Source organism: Neofelis nebulosa, chromosome 4 (assembly GCF_028018385.1).
Source record: "Neofelis nebulosa isolate mNeoNeb1 chromosome 4, mNeoNeb1.pri, whole genome shotgun sequence".
NCBI classification, from domain to species: Eukaryota; Metazoa; Chordata; class Mammalia; order Carnivora; family Felidae; genus Neofelis; species Neofelis nebulosa.
Genome location: NC_080785.1, coordinates 21,448,820 through 21,473,883, shown reverse-complemented (window position 1 = coordinate 21,473,883; position 25,064 = coordinate 21,448,820). Strand labels below are relative to the sequence as shown.

The following is a 25,064-nucleotide window of genomic DNA, read 5'->3' as shown; positions in this document are numbered from 1 at the left end:
CGAGACCATCCCCAGGACCCCTGATGGCTCAGCAGACCCCTTCCCAGCTGTGTTCCAGTAAAGCAGGGAGGGGGCCAAGTTACCTCCCCATCCTTGTTCTGCACCTGGTAAACTGGGACACGGAGAGGAGATGGGCTGCTGCTGTGGGTTGGTGGAGGCTGGGGGGATGGAGCTGGCTGCCCCCTGCGGCCCCCTTGCTCCTGTGATTGCTGGTGCCTGAGAGGAGGGGACTGGGCACTATTATTAGAAGCACTTGTCATTTCCCTGGAGCCTTGGTCTAAAGGAGGCCAAGAATACCCACAGTTGTTCCTCCCTCCAATTGCTGCCTGTGAGCTGCCCTGTTTTCCTCCTACAACCACTGCTGCACCCCCCCCCCGCCCCCGCACCGAGGGCTCCAGCAATGGCCCAGGGCCTGTCCCCAAAATGTGGCCTGGAGACGAACTGCCTGCCCACCCAGCCTAGTATCCCACCCATGTGGAGTTTTCCTATGTCTCTTTTCCTTCTCTGCTTTCCTCTGAGATCTCTGTCACCCCTCTTCCTCTGTCATCACAAACTCGGGGGTTTTGTTGGATTTCCCCAGTGGCCCCCCTCCATTCCAGAAAGCTCAGGGATTGAAGAAGTGAAACAACAAAACTCCTCCCACAGTCCTGTCTGAGGCACATCAGACCTTGTTCCCAAGGATAGCACCAAGGCTGGGTATAAAGCGCTCAGTTGCTATTTTTTGCCCAACCTTTGATTGTGGGGGGGCGTGGGGGGCGGTGTTATGAAGCTGGGTTGAATTTCTGAATTTGATATTTACTTGCTGTGTGACCTGGGGTTGGTCACATGCCCTCTCTGGGCTGCAGAGATTCCCCTCTGTTACAGATCACAAGCAGACACTCTCTCAAGTCTATTCCTGCTCTGGTAATATGTTGTCCTCTATAACTATGGTAACAGAGGCTTGCGGCTGATTATGACCCCAAAGTTTTTTAAGGACGTCACTTGATGGCAAGTGGTATCCTGGCCAAGAACAGCATTTAAACTGAGATCCTTGAAAAAGAGAGGCTCCTGGGAAGAGCCAGGGCTGAGCCCTCCTGAAGTGCATGATATTCCAGCAGGTTCTGGTAGATACAGGGAAATTTTCCTGGAATCTACCCTTTGTGGGGTACACCTCCTGTCTCCTCACATTCTAAGACTTTAAAATGGTACAGAAACAAACTTCCCCATCACCTTCCTCATGAGGGTGTTGAAATAAGAGAGGCTGAGCTGTTTTGGGAGCAGCAACCTTAGTAAGATACTGTAAACCAGCCCATAGCAGGTGGGAGACCTCAGACAGATTCCTAGCTCCAAGGGCCAGAGTTCAGGGTCCTGCAGGGATGGCAGGGGGATGTGCAGGGAGCCTGGGAGTCATGTCCTCTCATTGGTGGTCAGAGCCTGGGGCCACAGGCCTCCAGCCCCAATGTCATGTTTCTACCGTGGTCCTACTGACACGAGAAGTCTCCTGGAAGTGGATCTGAACTTGCCTGAGCTCCTGCACTCAGGAAGCCAGCCAGCTGGGCAAGACCCCTATGGGGGGCCTGGGGCCTCTCAGGGCTGAAAGCAGATTTGACCGCTGTGTCCTGGGGCATCAGGCTTCCAGATCATGAAATCCCCAAGTAAGGAGCTGTGTGTGACCAGCAGATTTTGTCAATCCCCAGGATTCAACGTCAGACAAGCAGATGTCCAGCAGCACCTCCCCCTTGTCCCTATGGTACTGACCAGGATGTCGGGAGAAGCACCCTGCGGAGGTCCCCCAGATGAGGGACCCACCCCACCTGTCAGGGATGCTGGGCTCCATTCTGTGTTCTCAGGAGGCTCCAACTTTGCCCCCACAGTCAGGGCAATGTGACCCCTAGGGGGCTCGTTCATTGAGTCAGGTCTGGCTCAGGAGTGCTGAGGGCCATTCGTAGAAAGGCATTGGGTCCCGAGGCACTGAGTTCTGACCAAGGAGTTTATAGGATGAACTCAGGCTGCTATATGGGGTGCCCTTGTCTGTTTGAGCCGGATGAAGCCCGGGCCCATGAGGCCCAGTCTTGTGTCTGGGGAACAAGGGCTCTCCATCATCAGAGGCCACAGACTCTGTCCTCCCTCTTGGGCCAGGTTCCCTGGGGCAGTGTCTCTGATGAAACAGACTTTTCTACGTCGTTTAAACCCCTACCTGCCTTCTGCTGACTCACATGTGGAGCTCAGGCTTTTTCTTCCCACAGGAACTTGCTTATTTAGGGGAGAATCACTTGAGCCAAACCCTTGGGGCTGGTCTGGTTGGCTTCAGGATTTATGAGGAAACAGGAGGTGTTTAATATCCCATTTGCTTGTGGGTTTAATCTGGAATGCTGCAGAAATCTGCCAAACAGCCTGGCCACCAGGACAGGAGGGAGATGTACCTGTGGGAGCTGTGGGGACACATCTGGGGTTTCAGGGGTTGGGACATTAATTGCCAGTTCAGTCCCTGTAATGCTGAGCGACCTTGGGCAAGCATGTGGGCCTCTCTGACCTCCACTTACGCTTAGAGTTTTCCCGTGAGCTGCTTTGTTCAGGACTCTCCTGGTCCCATATCACATCCCTAAATACAGTCACCACATATAAGCACCCCGCAGCAACAGGAAGGATGAATGGGAGGCAGTGTGACATAGGAGACCCTGAATCCAGGCCCAGCCCCGCCCCTCCCTAGCCATGTGACCTTAGACATTTCGATCTTTTTCTGGGCCGGGGTGGGTCACCCTGAGGCGCATGGAACTTCAGCCCCTTCTCAGGCCTGCCTATATATCAAATTTTGTATTTATTACATTTTATTCATAAAAGAGGGTCCCCCAGATTGTATAAGTTTCTGCCCCATGAATCTAGACCTGCCCCTGCTTCTGGGCCTCCAGGTTTTCATTCGCACGGTGAGGAAGAATATTAAGGTTTCCTACAGTTTGAACATGTTATGAGTCTATAAGCCTCATGTTTGTCTCTGAGCGGTCTGGGTGCATAGAGGTGGCCGAGAAAGAGAATGAGAGAGAGAACAGAGCAGTGGCTGGGGAGACCACACGGTCGGCAGGGGAGCAGCCACGCAGGAAAGGTGATGCAGGGGCTGCTGACCTGTCTTTCGTCGGGCATGGGCTTGATGTGGATGTTCTAAGCCCCGGGCAGGTTTGTGCTGATCCAAGCAGCACCCCTCTGGCTAGCTCCATCCTGTTCCACTGCTCCCTTTGCAGGTGTTTGGTCTGTCTTGCTGGGAAATGGCCTCTGTGCAGATACGAAGGGAGCAGCGGGCCTCTGCCGGCTCAGATGAGGCCCCCGGGTCAGCCCCGGTGGGAAGACAGGGCCCAGGGACTCCAGAGCTGGTCTCTGGAAGGAGGATGGACATGGATGTTCCCGGAGCCGAACACACCCTGCAAACACCTCTCTCTGTCCACGGACAGCACTCAGCAGCCCCATGGCTGGTCCATAATCCCCTGCCACCGCGGCCCCTGCCTTTGACAGAGGACCCTCTTTGCCATAACCATGGGCAGACAGACCTCAGAGCCTAGCACTCTGCCAGGGTGGGCGTAAGAGGCTGAGCCGGGCAAGCAAGGTCGGGGGAAGCAGTGAGGCAGGGAGCTCGTTTTGTGGGTGTTTGGGGAAGCCCTGCAGAGCTGAGCTGATTTGGGGGTGCAGGAGGGGGGCTCAGGCGGCCCGGGAGTGGCAGGGCTAGGGGCACTCACAGAGGTGTTCTGGCACTGCACGCTGGAGCTGTTGAAGCGTAGGGCGGGCACCCTCTGCTCGCTGCCCTGGATGTTGAGGATGCATTCATACCCGCGCTGCCCAGACTGTGGCTGGGGAAGGTTCTTGGCCTTGAGAGTGATTGGCTTGATCACCTCCACAGGTACCAGGATCTTGTCCACTCGCAGCAGCTGGGGGCAGTCCTGGAACAGACAGCACAGCTCAGGCTGGGGAGCGGGAAGCCAAAGGTGCAGGGGTCTCTCCGGACACAGCCCCGATGTTTGCCCTGCTCCACCCTCCCTCGGACACACCCACAGAAGGTTCAAGGCACTGGGGCCCATCCTCAGCCTCTGTGTGGGAGGGAATGGTCCGAGAAATCCCAGACTCTACAGTCACCTCCTGGAGGCCACTTCTCACTGAGGTTGTCTCCTGCCCTCTTCAGTTTTCAGTTTAATGCCCTCCAGACTCTGACACTCCTGGTTGCCTCTTCCCAGCACCCTTCCGACCCTAGCGGAGACACACTCAGCTGCTGGGTGTCCCGGGTCGCACTTCGGGCTTCAGTCCTAGGCTGCCAAGAGTTGGGACAGAGAGACCCACCAGAAGTGAGCTGTGGGCCCCAGCTCTGGAATGTGAGTCTGGACCACAGCAGGGGGAGGCCAGGAGGGTCTTCCATACGTGGCTGAGTTTGGCAATTGGGAATGTTCTGGAATGAGGCCCAGAGGCCTTTTAAGATCCAGAAGCTTCTGACTGCCCTCTGAGGTTGGCCTGACCCCAAGGAAATGCCCCTCAGAGAAGACACACAGGGAGAACCCCTGGGATGCTAGCAATGAACACACTCATTCCTCAGGCTGAGTGGGGTCCGTTGGGCCTTGGGGGAGGGAGGAAATGACTGGGCCCTTTTCCCTGAGGCAATCAGCTCTGTCCAGGAAGGGCTGGGAGGCGGGGAATGGGTCAAATACGGAGTGTGGGTGTTCTGTCCTCTTTGCAGAGGTGGGGGCTGGCGTGTGTCTGGATTCTGAGGAGCCGAGTAGAAGAGAGTCAGTATGCCAGGCCTGATCGGCATGGGCAGGAGTGAGGACACAAGCAGGGCCTGGGTCCCCCCAGACAGACCATCCCCCAGACTACTGCTGTGGCACTGTTCGGGGCATGCTGAGACAGATGGCTTAAAAGCACGGTATACACATCCTTCCTGAGGATGCTGCCCTCAGCAGAGGCTGCTGGCTCCTGACCCCAGCACTCCTCCTCAGCAGACTGAGGCAGAAAGGAGGTTGAGGCAGAACAGCAGACTGGAGGGGTTGCAGGCAATCAGGCAACTGGCGGCTGTCCCTCCTGGGTCTGAAGGCAAACATGAACCCCTTCTGTCACTGAAAACTAGGAGGGAGAAGACCCACACTCTAGTGCCTCCTGAGCTTCTGGACAGCTATGGAACCCTGAGTACATCACATCCCCACTTGGAGGCTCAACTTCCTTATCTCTCGATCTGATGGGCTCCAACCACCCATTCAGCTCTTACCAGTCCTGATGCCATGATTTGGGGTGGTCTCACCTCTGTCCTTCTGGATTACCATGGAGCCTGACCAGAGAGGAGCAAGTGTCCCAGGCCCATGAAACTAACCCCCCTCTCTCCTTCAGGCTGCCCATACCGTTATTTTAAAAGGCAGGTAGGAGAGGAGCAGCAGATCAGGCAAGCCCACTTCTGGATATATACCCAAAAGAGTTGAGAGCAGAGACTAGAACAGATGCTTGCTCACTCATGTTTGTAGTAACATTATTCACAACAGCCAAAAGGTGGAAATAGCTCAAGTGTCCACGAGTGGATGAATGGATAAACAACAGGTGATATATACTTACAATGGAATAGGATTCCATCTGAAAAGGATGGAATTATTTGGGAGAGAGAGAGAGAGAGAGAGAGAGAGAGAGAGCACTTGCTAGGAGGGGAGAGGGGCAGAGGGAGAAAGAGAATCTTTTTTTTTTTTTTTTTTTAATTTTTTTTTCCCAACGTTTTTTATTTTTGGGACAGACAGAGACAGACAGAGCATGAACGGGGGAGGGGCAGAGAGAGAGGGAGACACAGAATCGGAAGCAGGCTCCAGGCTCTGAGCCATCAGCCCAGAGCCTGACGCGGGGCTCGAACTCACGGACCGCGAGATCGTGTCCTGAGCTGAAGCTGGACGCTTAACCGACTGCGCCACCCAGGCGCCCCGAGAAAGAGAATCTTAAGCAGGTTCCACAATCAGCGTGGAGCCCGACACGGGGCTCGATCCCATGACCCTGGGATCATGACCTGAGTCGAAATCAAGAGTCAGATGCTCACCGAACTGAGCCACCCAGGCCCCCCCCCCAAAAGGGAAGCAAATTTTAACACACAACAGGTGTGAATCTTGAAAATGTTATACTAAGTGAAATAAACCAGTCATTCCACTCATATGAAGCACCTAGAATAATCAAATTCATAAGGACAGAATGGTGCTTTCTGGGGGAGGGGAAATGGGGAGTTAGTGTTTCAGGGGGACCGGGTTTCGTTGGGTTGGGGAAGGTGAAAATGTTCCAGGGACGGATGGTGGGAATGGTTGCACAACAGTGTGAATGTACTTAATGCCACAGATCTGCACTTAAAACTGGCTAAGATGGTAAGTTTCATGTGTGTATTTTTCCATGATTAAAAATCAGTGAAAACACAGAGGAGCAGCAGGAGGCAGGCCAGCAGGAGGGGAGAAGGAGCAGAGCGGTGAACCTGGCATGTGGTCCTAAGGCTCTAAAGTGCACGGTCTCCAGGGACCTGGAGGTCCCACATGGAGAGAGTCTTAGAAGCTCCATTCTGTGTCCCCCGCCCCAGCACGATGAGAACACAGGACACGTAGAAGACAGGAATGATATCGTGACTAGGATGAAGCTCAGGACTGGGGCAGGAGGTGTGTGATGGCGGAGGATCAAGAAAGAAGATTCACAAAAAGCAGGGAGTTTCTAGCCAGAGGGTCCTGGCTCCGCTCCTCCCTTTACCTGAGGCCCTGGGCAGCTCTCCTCTCCCTAAAGCAAGCACAAGCCTGACCTTCCCTCCTGCTGCATCCATGTCTGCTTATGGTTGCATTCGGAGTAAGAGAAGTCCTGGATCTCTCACTTCCATCTCCTACAGCAAAATGTTGCTGCCCTTGAACGATGTTCAGAAAGTTTCTCGAATCTGAGAGTCCTCTGGACCAACCTAATGGATCCCTTCTACTTTGCAAAGGGGAAATCAAGGCAGGGAGAGGAAAAATAATGGCTCAGTATCAGCAGACATGCTGGCAGCTGAAGTTGAATGCCAACCAACTATCTTTCCTCCCCTTAATGAAAGAGGCAAGTTCCTACTGGTGGGCCGGGACCCCCTCAGGATGGGGTGGCGGGTCCGGAAGGATCTCCCCGAGCATAGCAGGACAGGGGAGCTGCAACACCCTCCTGTGGGGGCTGGGACTTGGCCTCCAGCTGGGCCGCTTCTAGTGGGTGTGATAGGATGTGGGTAGAAGCATAAGCCCCTCTTCTTCTGGAAGATTCTCTCTGAGGCTTGGCACACGTTCTTTAATGAGTCCTGATTGCCAGTGGCCCCATAAAGGCCTAGTTTGCATATAAAAAGGTTGGCAGGTCTGAGAGTAAGTTCATTAATAATAATTGGAGAGGCCCAGGGCTGGGCTGGGCCCATTTTCCTCTGGTGGTACTGCCGATTGACCCCGGTGTCCCTCCTAATTGAGATGTAAAATGGCAATTTTTCCCTAGGCAGCAAGGCATGAAGGGACGATTGCCACCACACTGTCCCTTCCTCCCATCCCAGCTCCTCAGATCCTGACCTGCCTCATGCTGAGATCTCAGGTACAAAACCACCTCTTGCTCGTGGGAAGGTGCAGGGAAACCTCCCTGTTTCTCTGACCGTGTCTCCAGACCTGACTTCCCAGCACCTCCACGGCAGCCTGGGGCTCAGACAATCACCTCTGAGAGTCCTTAACCGGAAGGACCTGGCTGGGGAGCCACTGATCTCTGAATGCAAGGCTATCTTCTTCCTGCTAGTTTCAGAATCTTGCAAGGGCTCTAGTCATTGCTTGGCTTAACTGGAAGTGGGATTAAAAGCTCCTCCTCCAAAGAGTTTTTGGTGGGGAGGTGTTCCATGAACTACCACATATAAAGTGCCTGACACAGGGAGAGCAAACATTCCACAAATGTTTGTTCTTTCCTCATCTACTGCCTGACCAGCTCAGGTCGCACCTTGTCCCTCATCTACTCCCTTTTCCTACCTCACTTCCAAAGGATCCATCTCCCCTGCTACGACCTCTGTGTACTTTTCCATAAACACCCCATCAGCTCCCACTGTCCAGCTCTTCCCACCCCTTATGAGCTTCAGAGCCTGACAACTCCAACAGCTCTAAGTGCCCCAAACACAGGGGGACAGGTACAGAGGCCCCGGGTCCATCCACTGCTCTCTAACAGCAGTTCCCTCTTCTGGAAGGTGACATCCTATAGCTGCGTGTTCCATATGCTCTGTGATGGGACCTCTGCCAACCAATTACGTGGCCTTGGACAAGTCCCCCTCAAACCCTCTGGGTCTCCTCGGCCACGGAATAGAGAAGCTGGTTTGGATCCAATGAATTTTATGGTCCTAGTTCTATTATTAGCCCAATAGATGAACTATGACATGTCATTTTATAGCCTTGCTGAAGCTCAGTTTTCCCATCTCTAGACTGGGATAACAATGCCTGCTCAACCAGGTGGAAGTGTGGTATTGAAAGTATCGAACAGCGGAATGAACACTGGAGGGGCTGGAGGGGGAGCCTTCTGGAAGTGGCCATTTACCTATTAGTAGGGAAGTATTTTAATATTTTAATAACTGGCGCATTGCAACCTGGTACAGTCATACAGGCGGTGTGGCTCTGGTAGGCATTGTGTGATGCTGTTATGATTCTAGTCGACACGGTACAAGGGCTTCAAGGATTCAAACCAGTGCACGTTTTGCCACTTCCATTACCTTCCACGCGCTTTCCTGTTTGCGGTCTTGTTTCACAGCCAACACATACGATCACGGCCACATTCATGGTAAAAGAACCAAGGACACCCATGACCTCACTCAGTTCCCACAATGACAAGGAACAAAATATTTTCACCAGATCATCTTACTGATTTTTGTCCCCAGATGATTATCTAGCCCCCATACAGAATTCCTCAAAAACATAATATTTTTCTTCTTCTTCTTCTTCTTCTTCTTCTTCTTCTTCTTCTTCTTTCAAGGAAGAGATTTCTCTGAACTATAAATGGAAAGGGCGAGCTCTTGGAGGTGGAGAGCACCTGCATTTAACAAGATTATTTGGAGACAAATGCATACATTCAAGAACCAGATTCCCCTGGAGGCTGTTTTGCTTGTGGCTACATTCTGCAGTTGTAAGAACAGGGCTGAGAGTGGCCGTGGCGTGAAGTGAAAGAAAATCTTCAGTGTCTTGGCTTTTAGGAGGTGGCTCTGGTGGGCTCCAGGTCGACTGTCCAGCCCCACGCACGTTTTGGTGTTCAGGGAAATGCACACGGAAGTAAAGATAGCAATGGTAATGGCAGGGAGCAGGAACATCAAGCCAAAGTATGAAAGCACAAAGATGCCTTTCTATCTACCATGTCCAGCATGTCAGTGGCTGCTTTATACAGAGGTTTCATTGCATATTTAAATAATTGAACAAGGACATAAAGCACGCTGCTGAGCTGAGAGAGAAAAGAAAGACTGCCCTTAGGGCTGGTGCTGCCTGGGGAGGCAGGTGGTAGGCTTGTGGATTTACAGCTCCCCGTGTGTGTACAAGATGAGGGCTCTAATTCTCCTAGTTGTTACGGCAAGATTGGGGAAATGTGAAGCTCTGGGGGGGGGGGGGGGGGTGCAGGGCGGGGGCAGCTAAGGAATAAGTGATTTGCGGGGCACCACTCGCCACAACTGTCGCCTCAGCCCCCATCAATTCCAAAGAAGCCAGACCTAGCCCCAGCCAACCCCCCAAATTTACACTCACCTTCTCAGACCCATGATGCCCAATACAAAAATGTAACGCGCCATATATTTTCTTGCTGTTCCCCAAGTTTATAATGCCATTAGCGTGATCTACGATGGGCTGGTTTATGGAGAGAGCAAAGTAATAATACAGAAAGGAAATACCCATAACCTCAAGGGGGGTGGTGGGGCAGACGAGATTGATGGAAAGTGCAATTGTCTGGAGAAACGGCAACCCAGTAATGGAATACCTGGGGTGGGGGTGGTGCATGGATTGGAAGCAAGTTCTTTAGCTGGCTTTGGCTTTGTTTTCTCAAAGGAAGGTGAAGGGCATGGCAAGGATGGTTTTGATCCCTTGGGTTGGGCCCCAGGAATGGCTCCTCTTGCCAGAATCACTTACAAGGTAGATGGCCCAATTTCTCTCCAGAGTCCAACAGCAGGTAAATGCCCTTGGCCTGCCCTGTCTCAGGACATGGGGTTTATTTCAGCACGAGGGGCAAACAGCAGTCCAGGGGCTAGGACCGTCCTCACCCTGCCAACACTTCGGTCTTGGAGAGGACTGACAATTGGGTTCAGCAGATTTTACAATACCCATCTGTCCACAGCTTCATGTTCGGGGCGTCGGTAGGGGATGTTAGGAGAACCTTACGAGCACTGCTTCAGAAATCAGACAGAATTCATTTTGCCTCTTCTGATCTTACACCTGCTCTCTGGAGTAAATGCTGGTTGAACTTCAAGAAGAGGGAGGGCCTACAGGAACTTTCTCTCTGAGCCTGTGCACCATGGGCCTTCCTAGCAAAGCCCATCTGGTCTGGCTCCTAGGGAACAGCTTCAGCTGCAGCTGACTTTGCATTCCAGTTTAGATGAGGAATAACAGTACAATAGTCTATGGAGGATAAATTCTTGTCAGTGGATTTGTTTTTCCATGGAAGTTCACCTTTGTTTCCTATGGATCACTGTTATTAAGTGTGTGGGCCTGACGGGGGTTCAGGGGAGGCTATGGCAGAGCCTGGGGATTCCAGAACCACTCAGGGACCAGAGGCCCTTCCTGCCTAGTAGACATGGGGTCACGGCCAGGTTAATGGCTGCCCTTGGGAAAGGCCATTCCACTGGGAAGCAAGAAGTCTGTCCCGACTTTGGGAGAAGGGCTGAGCACAGGAAGACTCACCCTACTTCTGCTTTCCTTGACTTCCTGTCTCTTTTCTTTTTGGTATGTAGGATCTGGCAGTTGATCTAAAGACCCAGCCTTGTTATCCCAATGCCATCGTTAGTTGAAACAAAATCATTCCTTGTAACCGGAATATAGTTACTGTAAGCAACATACGTTTATTGGGCATTCTGTTTCTAATGATTGTAATTATGCTAGAATACTTGCCATTAATATAATAACAACAATGATAGACCAGTTCTCTGTTCCAGACCAATAACTTCACCTGAATGCACTCTTTGTTCAGGGGGAAAAAAAAGAGGTAATTCAACATCCCTGGTGACAGTCAACAAAGCCAGTGTTGAAACTGGAAGACGCATGGATGAAAGCCTTCCTGGGGATAAAAGATGGTGCTGGAGAGCCGAAGAGCCACCTGGCAGTCTCCCTCTTGGCTAACAAAAAGGCCCTGTCTGTGTCCCCACACTCAAAGGTTGAAAGGAAATGAAAACCCAGGGACTTCCAGAAGAATCTCTGGGCCTGGGCCTCACTCTCATCCTGTGGGGATGGGTCTGGGCCTGGATGTCCCCTGAGGCTGAGGGGGAGTCCCCTGGTAGGTACAACAAGGAGACCACAGCCTGGACTTAACTTCATCCTATAAGACCACTTCTTAGGCATGGACTCCTCCTTGGTGCTTTTCGGCTTATTTCCACTTACAATTAAAGAACCTAAAAGATCATGTAGACCAATGGTCCCATTTTACTAATCTCTCAATGTAGACTACAGGTCTCTAACACACCTCGAAACCTCTCACAATGCCCTGCATATGGGAAATGCTCAGGAACTGGGTAATGTAGGACAAACGTTGACCCGCAGCGAAGCTTCAGGTACCATGCTATGAATAAGCTCTTCCCCTGGCAGGGAGAGGGGACACTTGTGTCTGGAAGCTTCTATAACATCACCTTTCAAATGTGTAATTTTCTTTGTTACCTCTTATTCTTGCTATAGCTCTTCCCAGGGACTAAAACATAGAAAACAAAACAACGACATAAAAAAAAAAAATCACCTTATTTCCATTAGAAGCCAGGGGCTTTCCTTTTAAGCTCTGAGCACAATGACCTCCTTCCACTGACCCAAATAGCTGGATCAGTCAATAGTCCACAAATATTTATCACTTCTTTTCCCTTCGGTACATTTCCCAGGATGCCGCTGCTACACAGAGTAGGCAATCACTCTGTTCGGTCCTACTGGCCTGAAAGTTGGAGTCACACAAGCACCATAATGGTTGGACAATAGCAGGACTTCCCATTGTGAAGTGGTCAACTCCAGCTTCTCCACTACATTATACTCAAAACGGCCCTCATATTGAGGTGGGTAGAAGGCAGCCTCCAAACTTGGACCAGAAACACGGCCTGAGAGCTTCCTTTTCTTAGGATAAAGAAACATCCAAAAGAGGGGGCCTCTGGCTGCAGTGGTCTGCCAGGCTCACCATAACACAGCTTGGGTGAAATGGAGAGTGTCTGAAGGTGGCTGTGGTAGGTTACTTTATCACCACGCTCCATTGGCCATGCTCCTTCAGGCCTTTTTCTTTCTTAGGGGCTCCGGAACCACATCCTATGAGATGCTGTGACTCTCTGGCAGGCTTCGCAGCCCCAGAGGTAGATGGGGGGTTGTGCCTGGCTGGCAATCTGGGTGCTTAAAGACAGCGTTCTTCTGTAGGGATCTCTGAACTGCCCTGGGAAACATGGTGGGCTCTTGTTTAATTCTCTTCTAGTTCTTTTTTCCTCCTTCTGAGCGGCAGATGCAAGCTGCTTTTATGTATTTAAAGACAGAAACTTGGGACAAGAGGAGCAAACAAGAAAGAAAAAGCAGAAATTTGAAAACCTCCTTCAAGGTAATTAAATGATTAGGCGTCTTTGAAATCCACCAGATCGCTCAATTGTTTCTGCTTTCATCTATTTTATCCTTGGGCCTCTCCCCACATGAAACCTCTGCCAGATACACCGGTCCGGGAAGCCGGAGAGATGCTGAAAACCTCTTTGTTTCTGTTCCCATCAAGTCATTTGTAGGTTCCCGAACAAAGTAAGATATTTCTTCCTGTGCCCTCAGCCCCTGGTCTTGGTGGGTGAAGCAGACCTTCTTCTCCTGACTGCATGCCCCAAGATAAAGGCTCAGGGTTGAGGAAACTGTATAGCCTTTTATCAGGGTCTTCATGTCAGTGGTGCGCCCCTCGGCTGTCAAACCCATGTCTGTCCTACGAGCTTTAGATCCATTTTCTCTTAAAGAACAGAACTGACACATACACATTAGCTTCACGTTCCTTTTGAAAGCCAACATGTATTCTCTTTCCTCCTTCTCCCCACAAAAGGGCAATCTAAGTGTGGGTCTCTTCTCGAGTATGATCCAGAGTAGCCATTGCTAGCCAGAGACAGACCCCATCATCGAGGGAGAGAGATTTATGTTCGGAGACTGCCACAGCCTCTTCTTTCTCTTCTTTGTTCCTCTCTTGTTTCTTTCTTGTTTGCTCTTCGTGTCTTCCCTCTCAACTGGGATCATCCCCTCCCCCTGACAACCTCACCATTCCTTGCCTTTACCTCTAAAATGAATTGGTCTGTTCACTCTCTACCTGTAGAACTCCTGCTCAGTCATCAGGGCCTGGGAAAATAGGATTTGGAGCTCGGATTTTCTCAATGCCAGGCAGAGTCCAGTCATTTTCCCTTTAGCAGAGCCCCGTGCCACAGGTGTTGATAGTAGACCATACATCATCCTGACCTGTCAGTCTCAGAGACAAGACAGCTTCCCTCCTGCCATTAAAGGTTTGGCCAAACCCCTGGGGGTAGAAGTCTGGGACAAGGGCACTGGGATGAGCCTCTGTGCTCACCATTCCCCTCCTGTACCCTAAACAGCTTTTATGCTTCCTGTCCCAGGACAATGCTCTCAAAGCCGTGGGGTTTGCCACATGGTCATGGCACATGTGTGGGTATGCGAAGGGGGCTGGAAGGTACACCCAAGGCTGGAGAAGGGGGTGAAGATGTTGGAAACTGTCCGAGTCCAGTGTTGGCCGAGAGAGCATGGGCCAGGCTGGCAGCTCTACATTGAGTGGGGTCTAACCAACACTGTATATACATAAATATCTTTCTAGTCTAAATAACAACATTCTAAGGCAATCACTCTGTTCGGTCCTACTGGCCTGAAAGTTGGAGTCACACAAGCACCATAATGGTTGGACAATAGCAGGACTTCTCCAAAGTAATTTTACACCCATTATCTTTAAGGTGCTTGCCCACAAACTTACAGCCTAAGAAAGGCAACGGCAGAGGCATAGAGTGTTTCTATTAGAGTGATGAATAATGTTCAAGGATGAGGATAAAGATTAGGAGAGAATAAAAACACAGCTTCTTCACCATGAAGCCAACTTTAGTGATGCCCAAACGGGACTGTGCAGCAGAATCACCAAGTACTGAGCCGACCCCCAGACTTTCTCGTCCGGTTGGTCTGGGGTGGAGTGCTTGACTCTGAGTTTCCAACAAATTCACAGGTGATGCTGATGCCACTAGTTTGGGCATCACACTTTGAGAACCACGACTCTGGTTGGTAAGTTGACCATTCTTTCTTTCTTGTTTCTCTCTCCCTTTGACCCAGCTTGTCCTATTTGATCTCAGATATGCTCTGTGGACGGTGCTCCGAGGGACAGCCAAGGAGTCTATAGAGAGTCTTGCTGTGGACTTACAATTATTTCAATCACATACACACATCTGTCTGGAACTGTTCTAGAACTCACCTGGCATGTGGAGGGTCTTCATGGTTGGAGTGACCTGGAATGTACCTTTGCCTGTAGCTCAGCCTCCAGGACTGACTCAGAGCCCACCGGCCCCAGCACAGAGCTTTGCTTGTTTCCTGCTTTCATGAAGTGGTCCCTTAAGAGGTGCGGTTGGGGCAGAAGCAGGTGTCCCGTGGGATTTGCCTGTTTTCTCTTCTTAAGGGAAGGCCTGCCCTCTGTGCCCCATGCTCAGAGCAAGCAGCACTCACCACTCTAGCTGCCAGGACCTACCTCAGGCAGCTTCACTCGGCCTTCCTGGAAGGAACAAGTCTTGGGGTCATGGGTACAGACGTGCCGGTATTTACACCAGTGGCAGCGGTATGGGCTCTCAACACAGGACAGGCACCTGGGCACAGAGGAGGAAGAGGCACAAATCACAGAACCTGGGTGAACCCAAAGCAGAGGGCCTACGATTCCTGGGTCTAGTAAAATATCTTTTAATACTAAGAGAAATCACCTTCAAACCCTCATGAAGGGCAAATCTGATACAAATCTGACCCTTTTTGCACCAACTTCTCAGGATGCCCAGAATTTGTGGCCTCCCCCCACCCCCAACTCAGGTGGTTGAAAACCTTAATCCTTAAGGGCCTAATCAACCACTCTCCATCTCCACAGGATGCTGACCTCTTCTGTTGAATTGGGGGGCAATGAGGTCTGAAGTAGGGGGGTTTCACTCAGAGGGCCCATATAAGTTAGTGAAAAGAAAGAAACTGACTTTTAATTCAAATTGACTCTAGGGTCTCACTGTCAGGGACTCACATGGTCCCACCTGGCCAGAGGAAGGTCCTGAGGCTTCCCTCTCAGTGCAGTGGGTCCCTGTACAGTTAGCGACCCCGCTTCTACACTTCACCCCCAAGACACAAAGACAACTTAGAAGAACTCCTTCCTGCCTAAAAACCCAGCATGGTTCCCATCTTCCAGAGGGCGAAACCCAAATGCCTTGCCATGCAGTCTAAGCCCCTCAGGATGTCCAGGTCCACTGTCTCCACATGTATTTGGCATTTCTGCCACGAACAGGCTATGCTCTCCCCACGTTGTCCTCCTACCTGGAGTACCGCTTTCCCTTCGTTCACCTGGCCATCTCCTCTTCCTTCTTTGACCAACAGAGAGTTGGTCACACTGGGCCCTTTTCCCATTAATCACTTTGTTTATGTCTCTGGGGCAGTACTGGCCTTGTTGTACCATATTTTACTTATTCACTGTCCAGTTCATTCACTAGTCCACAAGGCCAGGACTCTGGGAAGCAGAGACTGAGTCTTTGAGTCTTATTAATTGTTGATCCTTCCTGTCTAATGAGTGACACATTGCCCTGCACAAAGTAGATGCTTAAAATTACTTTGTGGACTGCATGGGAACTTCACACATGATTTCATCTGTCTACACTCTGCTTTCCTAGAGGGGCAAAAGGGGAGCGAGGGATCAGGCCACCAAGTGGTAAAGCCACGGGCAGCTCCATGACAAGAAGCGGGAAGAGAATTCTGGCATTGAGGCAACTTGTTTTTGGCTGGGAGGCCTGACTGCCTCTTATTGGGAGCCCCATAGAGAGCCAAGCTCTGGATTCACAGCTGCCATAACCAGATAGGTAGACTAACATTCCACCGGCCTAAAGTCCCAGAATGTCTTGGGTTATGTTAACTAGCTTGTCCTACAGGGAGAGGAAAACAGGATAGCATTTTAAAACAAGCAGGGCTTTATGGTTTTCAAACTGTGCTCTATGGAACCCTGGGGGTTCCATGCAGCTTCTTTGGAGACGAGGAGATGTATGGGATTCCAAGACAGAGGGGTTCCAGAAGCCCTCAACCCTCAACCAGAGTAGCTCCTACTTTCATCTGCCTTGAATATTGGGCTTCCACATCTAATTCTGGTTGGAGAAAGGTTTCTATGATAAAAAAAAAAAAAAAAGAAGGCTTGTACTTTCTCAGTCTGGTCCAACTCCATCATTTTACAGAGGAAATAATAATAAAATAACAGCAAAAACATGAGCAGTGCCTGGACAGTGGCTCTAACTGCTGTGCTTGTAATGGCTCTTCTAGTCTTCACAGGTGTCCTGTGGGCCAAGCTGGGTTGATGTGCAGGGGCAGCAACCAGGGGTGTCCCAGCCAACCACAGCTCTGCCTGGAAGTGCCCTTGCCATGTCAGAGGTGGAATATGTGGGTGACAGTCCTGGAAGGAGGACTATTATTTCCCCACTGACAGAGGACACTGGGACACAGAACGGTTTAAGTTTCCGGCTGGTCTGACTCGAGAGCCCGAGACTCTGTCCTCTGTGCCTTCCCTTGGGAAATGGACGATTCAGTCAAACACAGGGCCAGGGCCAGAGCTAGAGCCGGAGTAAGACTTCCCAGGCCAGAGCCCGCCAGCATGGACCTTTCTGCCCTGCTCTGACTCTCCACAGCCTGAGTCCTGACCCAGCAGCCCTCAGGGCACTGGGGAGAGCTGAGCATTCAGGGTTTTGTTGGACCACCTGCCCTGGCCTGGACATACGTGGGGCTTCTCTCCCTCCTGACACCCCTCCTCTCACCCAGGGTGCTAGCTGCTCTGTTGTTCAGGTGAGGGACACCCTCCTCCTCAACAGATGGTGGGAACTGAATCAGGTGAAGCAGAGTGATGCCAGAGATGTATAGGTCAGGGATTTGGAGATCCCCACCCTACAAGTTCTTACTCTCCTCATTCCAGCTCTGCTTTTCCTAGTAACCCTGTGGGTGCCACGGAAGGGGTCTGTTTCCTCCTCCTCCTTATAGGGCTTCTTGCAAACAGTGCCAGCATCTTCTATCGCTGGATGATCACGGACCCCAGGAACAGGGAGTTGAGTGAGGCTGGGAGGCACTTACGAATTGTGGACGCTGCAGTTGTAGAAGACAAAGCTGGTGCTGGCAAAGGTCATGCCCGTCTCCTTCGACTTGAGCTGCAGCTGGACGACATGGTGGTCCCCTGGGGGGCAGAGCCAATCACGAGGTCAGGGAAAAGGCCAGGATCCCATGTGAGGGTCCTACTGAGAGTGATGTGCACTGGGAAAGGGGTGCCGCTCCCCTAACAGGACTCTGATTCAGGGGGGCCCAGTCCCAGGACAGCCCTGAGAACATCTGCAGAGGGTGTTTCTGGTCTATTCTTCCTTCCACACTGTGTTCCCGGCACCCACCCCTCATCTGCTCACCAGCTCTCATGTGCACATACCCTGACAGGCTTGCATGCACGGTGTCCACGCCAGACTCACAGAATTATAAACATACACATTGATTAGCTACCAGGACAAACATGTAGACGCTTTGTAATATTGCCACAAGCCACGCAAGAGATTTTGCATGTATGTGCATGTATGTGCACACACGACTTCCTTCCCCATCTCGGTAAGGAGACACCCTGGTCTTACACCCCCTCCTCTGGTGGGCTCAGGGCTCCGTTCAGGTGGGTGTCCCTGGAACCCTCAGCTGGCGCCAGGGAGGAGCTGGAAGCCCATGTTTAATTCACAGCCCTGACCCCAGGCCCCCACTTCCAGCCTTGTTCTGTGCCTTCCCCGAGAGCCTCATTAATCAATCAGCTCGGAACAAATGTGACAAGCCCAAATGGGAGGGCCAACATGGAATCAATCTGCTCAGGCTGGGCCTGTCCCTCACCGGCGTTGGGCCTCTGTCCACCCCTGTTCCTCCCAGTGCAGCTGGCCATGAACGTGCAGCTCTGGGAAGGCAGGGCAGGGTGGGGATGGGAGGCAGTGGTTCGAGATCAGTGACCCAGCAGTTCAGGCAGGGGACAGAGCCATAGGAGCCCTGACATAGGCAACCCCCCGGCCCATGCTCCTGACCAGCTGCCCCTCCCACATTGCCCCTCCACACCACCCTCTCCTGCTCCAGGACAATCTCTAAACTCAGCTGGCACATTCTGATGCTGTGGCCTTGCCTCTCTCCGTGCTCTCTGCAGCTGCTCCTACCTAGGATGAGGCCGACTCCAGGATGCTCACCTGGTTTCAACAGTCATTTCTGAGAGCAGCAAAAAGACACTTCATCCTCCTGTTCTGTATCATACCCACCAAAGCACCCCCTTCCTCTGACTCTCCCCTGCCAGTGGGCTTCCTCCGCGCCACCCCCCCCCCCCCAACGCCTGTCTTGAGTTCTCATCAGGCCAGGAGGAAAGACATGCCACCCAGCTTTGCCTCTGGGGAACACTCACCATTCTCTGTGATTATTCGGGGCACCTCCTTGGCTGCTGGGGAGTAGCACTGGATCTGATTGCCTACCACCAGCCCATCCATCTCTGACAGGTCCTCAAAGGTGCAGTTGACTCCAGCTGACAGCTCCGGGACATTGTATGTCTCTAGGACCAGCTGCGAACAGCCCCGGCAAGGGGAGAGAGAGGAAGAGAGTGAAGTGGGGCACGGAAGGGTATGTAATAAAAGGAGAAAGAGGGATAGCAAGAGAGATCAGAGAGAAAGAAAAGAGAGAAAACTGGAGGTGATATTAACATAAAGAAAGCCGCGATTGATCACAAGACCAGAGGTGGTGGGAGGTAAAGAGACAGACACAGAGGAGACTTCGTTACATATGAATGGATTTGGCCCAGCAAATGGGAGGGCTTAGGGGATTTGTTTGTAGAAAGAAAGGCGGGCAGGACTGAGGTACTGCTGGCCAAGCTCCTCTTCCATCATCCCCTGTTTTGGAAAAACGGCAAACCAACCGCCAAGTGCCCAGTGCATGAACATGGGCGATATCCTGCCCCTTTCTTCCTCTGTACATGAATCCTTCCCATCTTGCAGACAAAGATATAGTTCTCATCATCCTCCCTCTCTTGGTCACCCATTCAATCATTTTTGCTGTCACACTTTCCCCCATCTTTCCATCCATTATGCAGAGGGCCTTGCCCCATTATTCCTGTGCGTGTCCCCCTCTTCCATCTCCGGGGACACATTCTTTAAGGGTGCTCTCGAGCAGCTTTGTTGGTCAGGCTTGGCCCAGTTCTTAAGGACATTGGGGGGCTTTGGTGGGGAGAGGGTTCTCCCATAACCCTGGACCCGGATCCCACTGCCCTTACCAGGACATTGTACTGGGACACAGAGATGTTGCTGGGATGGACAGTCAGCCGGACACACTGCTTCATCTCAGAGGCAAACCTGCGGGGCTCTCTGGACCTCTCACAGCGCTCCTTCCGGGTGCACCTGGGAGGGACGAACAATGAGTGACTTAGGAGAAGGCCACTTGCTCCAGTGAGGGGCTGGCACGGAGGTCAGGCACTGCCAGTGGCTCCCAGGACATGTTCAAACTCGATGTGTCCAGAACTGCCCTCTTTGCCTCCTTCCTCCAGCCTGTTCCTCCCCCACCGTGCCTGAATGTGAAAAAGATGGTTATTCTAATCACTTGTTGCCAAATGCAGAAACTTGGGGGTCATCCTAAAGACCCCTCACCTACTCCTCATTAACATAAAGAGCTGCAAAGTCCTGCTATTCTACCTCCCCATCCATCCTCAGCCCTGTAACTCTCCTCCCCTCTTAGGCAAACTGAGACTTATTCTCACCCGATATACAAAATACTCTTTCCGATTTCCTTGCCTTGTGCTGGCCACTTCTCTCTGGACCACCTTCTTCCCACACTTCCCCTGTCCAGCTTCTACCTACCCTCCAGATGTGGTTCAACCATTGTGCATCTGCAATCTCTCCTTGCTACCACCTGAGGCAGAGTTCAGAGCATTTGGGGGTTTCCTATAGTCTAGAAAGTCTTTGATTATATTATAATTATTGGGTTAAGTGCAGCCTCTCCTACCAGGCATGAGCTCAAAAGAAGAAATGATGCCTGACTTATTTTGGAATCCCCTGTATACCTCCTGTCCAGCAGCCAGAGGACAAATGTAGGTGGGTGGGAGGGAGGGAAGGAAGGATCAAAAGAACAGAGTGTAGCAGTTCAAAGCATGCTTTGGAGCCAGACCGCCTTGGAGGGGAATCCCAGCTCCCTGGCCCAGGGTTACCGTTAGAGAAGGTTTGCTATTATTGCTTAGCGTCCTGTGTTGTTCAAAGTACACTGCGTCACGGGTAGACTACATCCAGGGTGATCTGGGATCTTACAGTCTTCACTGATGAAGCTTGTGAAACATGCACATAAGAATCATGTACCTTCACCCAAATGTGCACACCACACATGGGGGAAGGTGCTTAAACTCTCCGCCAGGGCCAGGGCATCCTTGCCTTACAGTGGGAGTTCACCGCATGGAGGTATCTGAGCTTTGGGGAACAGGCTTTTAATGCAGATCCGATAAGCCATGTGAATGTGGACCTTTGCTGAGCGGCCGTGATCTGGAAGCTGTGGACTCCTGATTCTGCTGCGGGGTAAGGGAAAGCAGGATCCTTAGAGGGACAAGCTGAGGTAAGCTGGGGCAGCAGGGAGATCGTGCCTGAGTCATCAGGAAGAATGCCACAGGGAAGGAAGACAGCTTTGGCTTCTGTGGGAGGGACGGCCTAACAGTGGTGAGTCTGGGGGCAGAATTTAGCAAATGAAGAAGTCACTGAAGGCATGGACTAAAGGAAGAAGGGGAGACGCAGGGACAAAAATGATGAGTGCAGAGTAAATTGGACATGTAACGTGAAAGTGAAAAACAATTTTAAGTAATACAATCATGGCTACTAGTCACTGAGCGTTTCTTGGGCTCCCTGGTAAGAGGCTTGCGGTTTACGTCAAAGTCTCCCAACAATGCGCAAAGCAGGTACCATTTAAAAACCTATTTTATAGACCAGAAAACTGCAGGAAGGGTAGGTAATTTGCCCGAGGTCACCAGCTCAACAGAGAGAGCCAGTATTTGAGTACAGATGAACCCTGGAGCCTCTGCCGTGCTGTACCTCCCTGAAGCTTCGAGACTGAGGAGGGAAGGACAGACCCCCTCTTGCTGCAGACAAAACCCATTTCCCTGCCATCTTGATGTTCGATTCATGTTGCTTAAGGCAGTTTCAAAATTTCCCTTCAAGCTTTGTCTCTAAGCTAATCACTTTTTTTTTTTTCTTCTTGCCTGCCACTGGGAAGCACTTTGAATATAATTGCAACTTGTGAATTCTCCAGGATCCTTCTAGGAAACCCAAGAGTGAAGGGTCAGACATGAATGTAGTCACCTCCCTGGCACTCCCTGCCTGCTCTAGCCGACCATGGCAACAAGGGCGTCTGCCTAAAAGTCTTGGAAGTTAATTTACCAGGCTAGCTCCTCTGTGAGGACTTCATTACCTCCAGCCATTAAGCTAATGTTATGGACTTTTCCAGGGTGTCTGCACTGACATCGCTATTAATAGTGTTATTACTCCCATTAACAGCAGACCCAGAGAGCTGGTACAGGCTTAAATTATTCACTGACTCCCCAACTTTGAAGTTCGTATTTCCAACAGCAATCAGTAGGTCTGAAAAATGTCTTTGATCAAATTATGAAGGGAGAAAAATGAACCTGCACCCAGGCCAAACCTTACCTGGAGTTACTAAATACAAACTCAGATGGAGAAGAGAGGACTCTACCTTCTCTTGCAGGTGTACAAAGGTACTTGGTTGGGGTGGGGGTGGGGGGGTCTCAAGATGAGGCACACCTCCACGGTTTGCTGCTTCCAAAGTTGGTGTGGCTGCATCCTGCCATGGCTCCCCAAATTTGAGAGCCCCAAAACCACATACTCGTTATCCCCCTGACCCCCAATTTAGGTCTTACCAGGGAAGCCACCTGTAGCTTATAATTTCAAACATCCCATCTAACTGTGTAATCTTGGGGAAATAACTTAACCTCTTCGTGCCTCAATGTTCTCTTCTACAAAATGGGGACAAAACAGTGTCTAACAAATAGGGTTATTATGGAGAATTCAATGAAGTTATGCATGTAAAACATTTAGAAGAGGGCATAGCTCGTACGCGATAAGCCATCAGTACACGTCCACTAGCACTGTGACCCCATCCCTGCTCCGCCTTTCTCATGCAAGCTCTCTAAACCACAGCTGACACAGAAGCACAGATTTTCCAGACTGGCCCATGGGGCAAACCAGAGACAAAAAGACAGAGATGGCTCCAGCAGTTTTCCTCCTAATGAGGGACGGGGAGCCCCAGAGACCAGGAGGGAGGAAAGAAGGAAAGAGTGGTCTGGCTCGCTTGGAGTTCTGCTTTCTCGGTAGCTGTCAAAGGGTATTGAGTACTCAGCTCTGTTAGTGGAAAGTCAAGTTTAAGGTCAGTGCCAGGGATGTTTTGACATTTCTACTACCCCTCAGGGCCCATGAGGGCCGAGGCTGCAAATGCCCCAAAACACAGACAGCTGACCTTAGATGTGAGAGGGTAATGGAGGGGGAAGGATGGATTCCTTCGGAGTCCTTATGGGGAATGTCAGGGTAATGGCCTCCTACGCTTCTAGGACTGTGATTTCTCATTAGCCCAGGCAAGAGTTGGGAAGTGTGCGAAGGATTAAGTCATGACTTTTGGGGGTAGCGGGGTGGTGGCTTGTTTCTTTCAAAAGGGCTCCAGGTACTTCCTATGGCATTTCCTTCAACTCCACTGTGGGAGGACCCTGGAGCTGGAGGAAGGACCTGCTTCATCCGTTTGCCAGGCAGGACTCAAAAAGCACATGCTAGGTGACTTGGAGTCTTCAGACAGTCATCCATGGGGCTGCCATCACCACACCCTTTCACAACACAGATCTGCATGTGGCCAGTAGGAAGCGGGCCCCCGAGAAGACAGCTCAGGCCCCCAGAATTGGAGTCTGGCTCTACTAACTTCGTCTTACGCCCCTTCCGCATTCCACTTTCTCTGCAGTTGGGCCCTCCAGCCCCAGTTCAGAGGTGCTGAAAGGCCATGGGGACAGAGGCCTGGCCCTTGGAGGGGTTATTATTCAAGCCAGTGGTTCCAATGAGATTATCCTCTCTAATGAAGCAGCCACCTCCGCCCTCCCCTAAGCCTGAACTTTCGCTGCTGGAGAATTCCCAGCCAAGTGGAAAATTGGAAAAGAGAAGAACAGAGAAAGGAAGGGGGTGAGGGAGAGGGAAGAGGTGGTGATTAAGTGCTTTAGAAATTAATTCCTAAGGACAGCGATAGAAATATTAACGTCCAGTGCCACCAACTGGGTGAGCAAATTTCAACTTGGAACTGGGGCTGGTGGGGTCTGGGTGAGGTGGGGTCTGGGTGAGTCTTCAGTTTTGGGGGGTAGGTGCTGGTCTGTCCCCTGGCCCTCCAGCAGGGGCCCACCCGCTTTGCCTCGCAGAATGTCTCCTGACTTCTCTCCACAGCTGACCCCTCCCCCATCCTTAAACATCTCGCATTGGTCATGGCCTGGGCTTAAGTGCACCCTTGAGGGGAGCTGGGTTTAGAACATGAGGAGGTTGAAAAAAATGAGATGGGGTTAGAGTTTCCCAAATGAGCTTTCCAGAAAAGTTAAGAGGAATGCTTACTAGCAGGGGCTCTTAGGTCACTGTATCCACATCTGGGAACCCTGATGAGGGAAGAAACTGGGTTTGCCAATACCGTTGGCCTTGCCCTCTTTAGGAAAGCCCACAGAAGTGGGAAGACACATCTGTGGAGCCTAGAGGAAGGTGAGTTACAGAATGAAGGGACCCTTTCCAGGCAGATGAGTGTGCAAGAGGTTTCTTACACAAAGGGTGTGGATCAGGTGATCCCTGCAGTGTCACAATTCTAGGATCTGGTGACTAACACCATGGTCTTGACCTAAGGATTTAGGCTGTTCTTAGAGATGTCCCCTTTGCCATCAGCTGCTGAACTGGCAACTGTACTCACCGCCCTTTGCCTTCTCTAAGGCTCCAAAGCCAACCTAAGCAGCAGATGTGGGGTACCACGCCTCCGGGTCTCACTCGCCAAAACAGGAGGAAGGCACAGGACTTAACGGCACCAGCAGGTTCAGAGCCCAGAGGAGGCCCAAGAGCCGTTGTGGCTTATGTGGCCCACATGGTCCTGGCCCAACACCATAGGCTGCACAGAGGGGCTGAGCTCTGCCCTGGGTCCCAGTTGGGAGTCTTATCTCGGCTTCCTTTCAGCCTGTCTTCAAACAAATGATATATTGAACACACAAAAAAGGGGATGTCCCTTTTCTAAGAAAAGAATTTATGTTTCTGAGAAGAGAATTATATTTAGCAGGTGTTCAACTGGAGGGGGAAGCAGGGATGGTCTCTCTCTTCATTGGTAGGGAGTGCTGTTGGGACCTATTTATTTCTATTGAGGGTGAGGGGAGGTTAGGAAAGTTGAGGTGGAGAGAAGAGCAGGATTGGAGGGAGGGAGAGGGACAGAGGGCAGGAGGAGGAGAGAGAGAGAGAAGAAGGAGGAGGAGGAGGAGGAGGAGGAGGAGGAGGAGGAGGAGGAGGAGAAAGAGGAGAAGGAGAAGAAGGAGGAGGAGGAGAAGGAGAAGGAGGAGGAGGAGAAGAAGGAGGAGGAGGAGAAGGAGGAGGAGGAGGAGGAGGAGGAGGAGGAGGAGGAGAAGAG

At 51.4% G+C, this 25,064-nt stretch overlaps 1 protein-coding gene across 2 annotated transcripts in view; it reads right to left on the bottom strand.

Moving 5' to 3' along the window:
* PLXNA4 (plexin A4) overlaps window positions 1–25,064 on the bottom strand; it is a 448,488-nt gene that overhangs the window by 79,304 nt on the left and 344,120 nt on the right. For both annotated transcript variants that reach the window (XM_058724248.1, XM_058724247.1), the window contains exons 6-10: window positions 19,672–19,795; window positions 18,814–18,967; window positions 17,481–17,580; window positions 14,881–14,995; window positions 3,705–3,905 (exon numbers count right to left, since the gene is read on the bottom strand). In XM_058724248.1, coding sequence (XP_058580231.1) covers window positions 3,705–3,905; window positions 14,881–14,995; window positions 17,481–17,580; window positions 18,814–18,967; window positions 19,672–19,795 — 694 coding nt within the window. The remainder of the gene's footprint in view (window positions 1–3,704; window positions 3,906–14,880; window positions 14,996–17,480; window positions 17,581–18,813; window positions 18,968–19,671; window positions 19,796–25,064) is intronic.